Source organism: Bison bison, unplaced genomic scaffold (assembly GCF_000754665.1).
Source record: "Bison bison bison isolate TAMUID 2011002044 unplaced genomic scaffold, Bison_UMD1.0 scf7180017864307, whole genome shotgun sequence".
Classification (NCBI taxonomy): domain Eukaryota; kingdom Metazoa; phylum Chordata; class Mammalia; order Artiodactyla; family Bovidae; genus Bison; species Bison bison.
The window spans coordinates 3,413,440-3,423,200 of NW_011494879.1; the positions used below are offsets into that span (position 1 = coordinate 3,413,440).

Genomic DNA, 9,761 nt, shown 5'->3' on the forward strand with positions numbered 1-9,761 from the left:
AAAAAAAAAAAAGGTAATGTGTGGCCAACCTAAAAAATATCATACAGGAGTTCTGATGACATTGAAATTTGTTTTCAAGAGCTTATTTATTGAAATGCCATATAGTCTTTGGTTTGGGGGCAGTTTATAGCTTAAATATATGGCCATGTGACACAAGAGTTGGTATGTAGAGCTATAAATTTGATTAATTTGGATTTCTGAGGCTGTGAGCCTCTTCTGAAAACATTTTCCAGAGGGAATCTCGACAGAAACTGGCAGTTATTTGGGTTAGAAGAAAATGAACTTTCTATGACATTGAATTTTAAAATGCAGCTGGGTAAATGTTCCTACCTAATAATTTTAACTGTTGCTATTTCTTCTGTACTTTGACTTAGTCAAAGAAGATTTTTTTTTTTCTTTTGCATAGTAATGAACCCAACTTGACTTAGGTTAAAAAAATATCTCTCAAAACTATCACTTTAGAATATTTTGCTAGCGTTGTGTTCAAAGCAGCAAAAAAATAAAAAAAAGGACTCAGACTTAATAGGAGCAGAGACCTGTCTGAATGGAATATGAAAATGTTAGACCTGAAACACGGCTATTAATTATAGCCAGTCACTGAGCAAATGCTGGGAGGGATTGGGGGCAGGAGGAGAAGGGGACGACAGAGGATGAGATGCCTGGATGGCATCACTGACTAGATGGACATGAGTCTGAGTGAACTCTGGGAGTTGGTGATGGACAGGGAGGCCTGGAGTGCTGGGATTCATGGGTTGCAAAGAGTCGGACATGACTGAGCAACTGAACTGAACTGAGCAAATGCACTGGTCATAGAAAACACCCTCTTCCAACAACACAAGAGAAGACTCTACACATGGACATCACCAGATGGGCAATACTGAAATCAGATTGATTATATTCTTTGCAGCCAAAGATGGAGAAGCTCTATACAGTCAGCAAAAACAAGACTGGGAGCTGACTATGGCTCAGATCGTGAACTCCGTATTGCCAAATTCAACTTAAATTGAAGAAAGTAGGGAAAACCACTAGACCATTCAGGTATGACCTGAATCAAATCCCTTATGATTATATGGTGGAAGTGACAAATAGATTAAAGGGATTAGATCTGATTGAGTGCCTGAAGATCTATGGACGGAGGCTTGTGACATTGTACAGGAGGCAGTGATCTAGACCATTCCCAAGAAAAACAAATGCAAAAAGGCAAAATGGTTGCCTGAGGAGGCCTTACAAATAGCTGTGAAAAGAAGAGAAGCGAAAGACAAAGGAGAAAAGGAAAGAGATACCCATTTGAATGCAGAGTTCCAAAGAATAGCAAGGAGAGATAAGAAAGCCTTCCTCTTTGATCAATGCAAAGAAATAGAGGAAAGCAATAGAATGGGAAAGACTACAGATCTTTTCAAGAAAATTAGAGATAGCAAGGGAAAATTTCATACAAAGATGGGCACAATAAAGGACAGAAATGGTATGGACCTAACAGAAGCAGAAGATATTAAGAAGAGATGGCAAGAATACAGAAGAACTATACAAAAAAGATCTTCATGACCCAGATAATCACAATGGTGCGATCACTCACCTAGAGCCAGACATCCTGGAATGTGAAGTCAAGTGGGCCTTAGAAAGCATCACTATGAACAAAGCTAGTGAGCTATTGAGCTATTTCAGATCCTAAAAGATGATGCTGTGAAAGTGCAGCACTCAATATGCCAGCAAATTTGGAAAACTCAGCAGTGGCCACAGGACTGGAAAAGGTCACTTTCCATTCCAATCCCAAAGAAAGGCAATGCCAAGGAATGCTCAAACTACTGCACAACTGCACTCATTTCACACACTAGCAATGTAATCCTCATAAATATCCAAGCTAGGCTTCAACACTACATGAACAGTGAACTTCCAGATGTTCATGCTGGATTTAGAAAAGGCAGAAGATCAGAGATCAAGTTGCCAACACCCATTGGGTCATCGAAAGAGTGAGAGACTTCCAGAAAAACATCTATTTCTGTTTTATTGACTATGTCAAAGCCTTTGACTGAGTGTATCACAACAAACTGTGGAAAATTGTTAAAGAGATGGAAATACCAGACCACCTGACCTGCCTCTTGAGAAATCTGTATGCAGGTCAGGAAGCAACAGTTAGAACTAGACATGGAACAACAGACAGGTTCCAAATAGGAAAAGGAGTACATCAAGGCTGCATATTGTCACCGTGCTTACTTAACTTATATGCAGAGTCCATCATGTGAAATGCTAGACTGGATGAAGCACAAACTGGAATCAAGATTGCTGGGAGAAATATCAATAATCTCAGATATGCAGATGACACCACACTTATGGCAGAAAGTGAAGAAGAACTAAAGAGCCTCTTGATGAAAGTGAAAGATGAGAGTGCAAAAGTTGGCTTAAAGCTCAACATTCAGAAAACTATGATCATAGCATCTGGTCCCATCACTTCATGGGAAGTAGATGGGGAAACAGTGAAAGACTTTATTATTGGGGGCCCCCAAATCACTGCAGATGGTGACTGCAGCCATGAAATTAAAAGATGCTTGCTCCTTGGAAGAAAAGTTATGACCAAACTAGACAGCATATTAAAAAGCAGAGATATTACTTTGCCAACAAAGGTCCATCTAGTCAAGGCTATGGTGTTTCCAGTGTCATGTATGGATGTGAGAGTTGGACTGTAAAGAAAGCTGAGCGCAGAATTGATGCTTTTGAACTGTGGTGTTGGAGAAGACTCTTGAGAGTGCCTTGGACTGCAAGGAGATCCAACCAGTACATTCTGAAGGAGATCAGTCCTTAATATTCATTGGAAGGACTGATGCTGAAGCTGAAACTGCAGTACTTTGGCCACCTGATGCAAAGAACTGACTCATTTGAAAAGAGCCTGATACTGGAAAAGATTGAAGGCAGGAGAAGGGGATGACAGAGGATGAGATGGTTGGATGGCATCACCAACTCATCAGATATGAGTTTGAATAAACTCTGGGAGTTAGTGATGGACACGGAGGCCTGGCGTGCTACATACAGTCCATGAGGTTGCTAAGAGTTGGACTCGACTGAGTGACTAAATTGAACTGAACTGAGCAAATTCTAGATGAGATCAGTGAAGCAGGTTTCAATTTGCTCTCTCCCTTCTAAGTCACCTTCAAATGAGGATGGTGACTGGTGGAAAAGTGGCAGTCTACATCATCTTCTGACAGCATTTAGTTACTAAAAAGTTACTAAAGTTACTAAAAAGTGCTATGGTCACCTCTCATATCAGAGCCTTATTTTAACCTGAGCGTCCCCAGTCTTCCCGCCAGGGTCCTTGGGGATCAGGACGCTGGGAGGGAGGTTCTGGGAGGAGGTCTCTTCTGAGCACTTCGTTTGCCAGCTGTAAGACCCCCAAAGCTGGGAGCTACAGGCTTCCCAGGAAGGTCACGCCCTGTGGCGTTACACACGAGTTCCTTTTTGGGCACTGACTGGGCCATGCTACAGTGCTTGCTTACATTTCTGGGTCAGTGGGAGCTGGAGCAGCATAAGGGACGAGGACCCACTGCCCTGCACAGCATGTTTCTCAAAGGACAATTTTGCACAGCATGTTTCTCAAAGGACAATTGTGTTTAAGAAAGAAGAACACCTTTTACAAAGTCTTGGGCTTTTTGATAAGTATGGCTGTTGGGGACTTACTTTATTTCTCTTTATGTATTTATCTCGGGGAGATAGATACGTAAGGTACATAGAGGTAGATTTGTTTCTTCATCTTGTGCCAGAAAATATACTTCTTGCTTTGTTTGAAAATATATTAGGTACAAATATGTTCATGTATACATACTAGATACAATGTGTATAATATTTATAACATATCGGCTATAATGTATCTAATGTATAGTATATAGATGTGATAGTATGGTATATATAGTATATATAAATATATAGATGTGATGGATAGATAAATAGGTAGATAGGCAGATAGACATCAATATATATGCATAAACACATTCTGGAAAGAAAAGCTGTGCTGGTGCCCAGTGTGGATCTTCCTGTTGGTTGTGTCCCATCTTTCACACCCAGCGGGCAGACTCCAGCAGCAGAGGGATCTTGTAGAATTTTAATAGACGTCCGAGAGCAGAGCTGGGTTGTGCTCTTGGGGTGGGGGGTGCTGGCAGCACTGAGAGAAGGGGGCTCTGAGCTGGCAGCTCAGTGGGGCGGGGTGTTTGCCCTCCGTCTGCCACAGGGAGTCTCTTCCATGGGGATGGGCAGTGCCCTCTCACAGCTCCAAGAGGACACAAGTCACACGATGCAAGTAGTTACCATGGAAACACTAACTAGGTCTCCTCTGCTGCGCACCGCATCCTATAATCAGGGCTACATGTGCGGTGCTGAGAGGAGTGACCGGGAGATGCCGCCCAATGGTGAGAGGCAGGAAGAGACCTTGGAAAAGCCGGTCCCCTCCTCATGTCACAGGCTGCTGAGAGCAGGAAGGGAGCGCCGTGGAGACTGGAAGGACCTGAACTGGGCAGTGGTGTCTCCTTAGGGGCTCAGGTGGACCCGCACTGAGCACTGTCAAGTCAGCCAGGAAGCTGACTCAGAGGAGGATGTAGCTTATCTGCACGTGTCCTGCAGTCTTTGCAGGCTGAGTGCCCACATCCTGCAATGCCGTCCTTGGGGGGGCCGTGCCTGTGGGGGGCCCTGTGATGTAGGTGAGGCAGGTCCGGGCCCACCCAGCCTGGAGCCAGAACTGCTGGTAGAGAAATCCAGATGGGGGCAGGGGAGGGCCGCCAGGTAAAAGGCACAGCACTCTGGGAGAACAGCCTTTGGCATTTCCTCCCCCCTCCCCCCTGTGCCCCAGGGCACCGTTCATCCCTCCGTCCTTCTTTCTCCTGCCCCCTCAGCGTGGGAACCCGCAGACCGCTGTCCCCACATGCGTGCGTTTTCCCCACAAAACCACCTCCTCGGATCTGGCAGCCAGAAACAGTCTTACAAAAGCAAACACTCTCAGCTGATGACAAGACCTCGTTTTACACATTCACTCACCACTGAGGCCTCAGGAAATTTTACCTTATTATCATAAACATCGATGAGAAAGTATCACATTTTCCTGGATGCCAGAGTTCCTTTGTATTAGCAAGTCTTCTAAACCTTCTGCTGGACCTACCGGTTTGATAGTTTTTGTGCTATTGATTGTGTTCAGCTGCTTTAGTCGTATCTAACTCTTTGCGACCCTAGGGACCATAGCCCACCAGGCTCCTCTGTCCATGGGATTCTCCAGGCAAGAATACTGGAGTGAGTTGCCATACCCTCCTCTGGGTGCTCTTCCTGACTCAGGGATCAAATTTGCATCTGCTTGTATCTCCTGCATTGCAGGCAGATTCTTTACCCACTGAGCCACCTGGGAAGCCCCTAGGTGCTATTGGTTAATTCACCTTTTTAAAATAGTTAGGGTAGGAGTCAGCTAACCATGGCTGTTGGGCCAAATCTGCCCGGCCCCTGGCTTGGTGTTGTAAATAAAGTTTTATTGAAACACTCCTTTACAGATCAACACAGCTGCCTTTGTCCTTCCGAAGTAGAGCTGAGTAGTTGGATAGAGACCTCATGGCCCTTAAAGACTGAAATACTCACCATCAGAATTAGATGATAAGGTGGTTTTCAGTCTGTTGGTACCCGACAGGAACTTGAGGGCTGAATCTGGCTTCCAGTTCAGGGAACGTGGCAAACACATGCCTGTTGAGGGGCAGCCCAGCCCGCCTGCAGCCCATGACAGCTGCAGCCTGCTGGGGGTCCCGGTGTCTACATATTCCGTCTCTGATGTGGGTGAATCAGCCCACTCCGGCATTGGCCAGTCATATGGCCTAGAAGAGCCTTTCATTGCTTCTAGGTTCACAGTGAAATACAGTCCGTTCCTTCTCAAGAGTGACCCTGGGAACAGCTTGCAAATCAGTGGCCGACTTGGAGCCCTTTGCAAACACCCTGTAATCCTTTGGCCTCCTCGCCTTTTGGCCTGGCATCAGCATCCGTGTGGGTTCTGGTTGGGTGCTCCCTCCCGCGGCCCAGCACTGAGAGTCCAGTCACACTTGACAGAGGGCCCATAGGACCCATCATCAGGCTCACTGTGGTGGTGGTGGGGTAGCTCTGGACCCTTTATTTAAAGAAACGTGAGATGTGGATGCAGATGTGAAGGCATGTGACTGTCACGGGTCCTGTTTTTCAAAATTAGCTTTCTCACTAATTTCATTAAATCAGGCTCCACCTCAGAGGGAAAACCGGCTGTCGAAGAATGAATTTCACACAGTCCTTAGCTCAGGGTTTTGATGTGAATTTGGGATGGAAACCGTTGTAGGCGGATACGCCCTTTGATGAAAAGAAGAGCCAGCCATCTCCTTTTCATCTTATCCTTCCATCCTTACCCAACGTTTCAGGGTGCCCACAGCACACCCCGCCCAAGGCTGTGAGCCTTCAGACGGGTTGCTGTGGCAACCCCGTGTCTCAGGGCAGGCAGGTGGGGGCAGGAGGTGCTGGCTGGACCACGGGGTTTCCAGGATGGGGCTCTTGAGCCTTGAGGACTCGGGGGGTAATTGGGGATTTGCTCTCCCACCATGCGAGTGGGGTAGGGAGTGGGGAGTGGCTGGAGGGAGGAGGCACCCCCAGGTGGGTCCCAGATCCTAAAGGGCATGTTATATCTGACCTTGATTTTCTTTTCTCCCTTAAATATGAAAAGCTGTGTGCTGGTGTGTCCGTCTGTCCTAAGCCCTGTCAGTTTCCTGGTCCTGCAGACCCTGACTCGCCCGTTTTTTCTCTTTGTGTCAGAGGTGCTCCTGGACCCCTGTCGGACTTGGTGCCCGGCGTCTACGTGCCAGGCAGTGTGCCAACTCCAGGAGATGGGGCTGCACACCCCCCAGCTGGTCCAGTGCAAAGCCTGTGACACGGAGTTCTGTTCTGCCTGCAAAGCCAGCTGGCACCCTGGCCAGGGTTGCCCGGAGACCATGCCCATCACCTTCCTTCCCGGGGAGACCAGGTACCTTCCAGTGTGTCTTTCCTGGTCACCTTGTATTAATGAATGAAACAGAACCTGTTAAACTGGTGCACACCTCACAGTGGAAGAGTCTCGAGCTTAGGAAGACCCCAAGGGTATAATCGTTTGTTGTTGGTGGTGGTTTAGTCACTGTGTCTGACTCTTTTGTGACCCCATGGACTGTATTCCGCCAGGCTCCTCTGTCCATGGGATTTCCCAGGCAAGAATCCTGGAGTAGGTTGCCATTTCCTTTTTCAGGGGATCTTCCCGACCCAGGGATCAAACCTGCGTCTCCTGCATTGCAGGTGGTCTCCTGTCTTGCAGGCAGATGCTTTACTGTTACGCCACCAGGGAAACCTGTGTAATTGTTTGGAAGCTCACCGGTCCTCAGATAACCATGTAAAGTGATGACATATTTAACCCTTACAGTCATTATGATGCTCGTGGAAGGTCCTGCAGTCAGAATGTATTCAAAATGCCAGAATTGGCTCTCAATTTCAGTGAATCTCTACTCATAAATTCTTTAGGTTCTGCACAATCTGCTCAGTTCTGTGGAGAATCATGTTCCCCTTGGTAAATGCCATGAGTTCATAACGATATAGCAAATTCACCCCATGATCGGTGAATTTGAACCACTTCTTCAGATGACTCTGCATTTTCAGCTGACATAAAATTTAACAGCATGGGCTGGGCGTCCTTCTACAGTTAAACCTAGAAAGATACCTAGGTTGTCATTTTGTGAGCAGCATAGAACCCTCGCTGCCACTTACTGGGCACTTCACCCAGGCTTGCCCTGCCCAGTGCCCTTCATGCATAATCCCGTCTGCCATACTCACACCAACCAGAAGCTGGGGCTCAGAGAGGTTGCCACCCAGCCCATGTGCAGAAGAGCTGCACTTGAACTTGGGCTTCAGTCCGTCTATGCTCACCCCTGTGGCCTGCCCAGACCTCTCAGGAAAACAATTTTGTACAGACACCAAATAGATCTAAGTAAATGATTAGCATGTGTGTGTTTTTAACATTTTTTTCCTTGATAATAACAAAGAGCATACTATGTATTATCAACCTTTTGGAAAGTATATGAATATATGAATAAAGATATAAAATTAGACCTCCCTTCTAAGCCTCTGCCCTGTTTTCTTTGGTTTGTCTGTACACATCTAAATTTAGATCTGTGCTGACCTTGCTCATTTTTTTCCCCCATAGTTGCTGATTCAGTTTTTTCTTTTTTTTTTGGTGATTATTTTCCAGAGTTTGAGATTCTTTGGTTTTGACTTATTTCACTTAATAACAAGTGACTTCATAACAACCCACTCCAGTATCCTTGTTTGGGAAATCCCCTGGACAGAGGGGCCTGGTGGGTGACAGTCCCTGGGGTCTTAGAGGGTCAGACACGACTGAGCACACACACAACCTCAGCCCCTCAGCTACTTGAGCTCATGATTCCGGGGTGGCCCCTGCTGGCAGGTCACCCTGGAGCCTCCGAGCACAGCCTGACAGGGTCTCTCCTGCTTCAGCTCTGCTTTCAAGCTGGACGAGGACGACGCACCAATCAAGCGCTGCCCCAAGTGCAAGGTCTACATCGAGCGGGACGAAGGCTGTGCCCAGATGATGTGTAAGAACTGCAAACACGCCTTCTGCTGGTACTGCCTCGAGTCCCTGGATGTGAGTACCAGTTGGGTGGTGGGGTGCTTCGTGGGGCAGGCTGAGCAGGAGGCATGGCCCAGCCACTGCACGGCGACTAAGGGGGCGCTCCTGGGCCATGGAAGTCATGCCGTCAGGTGCTTATTCTGTGCCTGTGAAAATACAAGCTCATGAGATGCAGTGGTGTCAGAAGACGGGAGTTGGTGCAGGAGCTCCAAGAGGGCAGGGTGGGCTTCAGCCTGGGTTTTCAGGGAGTGGGTAGATCTCAGCATCTTAGGTTTCTGCCTGTGGGGCTGTCTTAGCTCAGGCTTGAAACCGAATCATCCCCACCACCAGGGAGCTTAAACTGGTTGCTGATCTCTTGCTTGTGGGGGCTGGATGTCTGAGAGCCGGCGGGCTTGGGTTCGGGACCCTCTTCCTGGTGTGCAGGCGGCCACCTTCTTCCCGTGGCCTCACCTGGCAGAGAGAGGACCCTCTGGACCCTTTCCTATTCCTCCAAGGACACGAATTCCATCAAGGGGGCTGCAGCTCATGACCTCATCTGAACCTGATCACCTCCCAGAGGCCCTGCTTCCAAATCCCATCACACTGGACATTAGGGCTTCCCCATAGGAGTTTTGGATAGGGGGGAACACAAGCAGTCCATCGCAGGGACCATTCCTGGAAGAGCAAGGATGAGAGGGCCACGGATGCCAGGGACAGAGCAGTTGCTTCAGTGACAGTCATGTCGCCTGCAGGGCCGAGGAACATATGGATCCTCTGCCATCTGGCCTCATACGGCCTCTTCTCCCAGATGTACCTTGTGCTGTCTGTCTCACAGGGAGATCCTGCCAGGGGTGCCAGGCCCACCCCATCTCAAGTCCCTGCCTTTTCTGGAGTTCCCAGGCCTAAGGCAGACCATACTTCTTTCCAGCTTCCTGTTCACTTTCTCATCTGTATTGGGAATGGGCATCTTGCCAACATGATGACATTATGACTCCAATTTTATAAGAGTTTATTTGTACATCTGTTTCTACAGTGTGTTAGTGGCTTAGTCACGTCCGACTCTTTGTGACCACATGGACTATGGCTTCTGGAGAATGGGATTCTCCACGCCAGAATACTGGAGTGGGTTGCCATTCCCTTCTCC

At 47.6% G+C, this 9,761-nt stretch overlaps 1 protein-coding gene across 1 annotated transcript in view; it reads left to right on the forward strand.

Annotated features, from left to right (window-relative positions):
* Positions 1-9,761, forward strand: part of RNF144A (ring finger protein 144A) — a 129,696-nt gene that overhangs the window by 102,381 nt on the left and 17,554 nt on the right. The window contains 2 exon segments of the mRNA XM_010852038.1: positions 6,784-6,991; positions 8,506-8,653. Coding sequence (XP_010850340.1) covers positions 6,784-6,991; positions 8,506-8,653 — 356 coding nt within the window.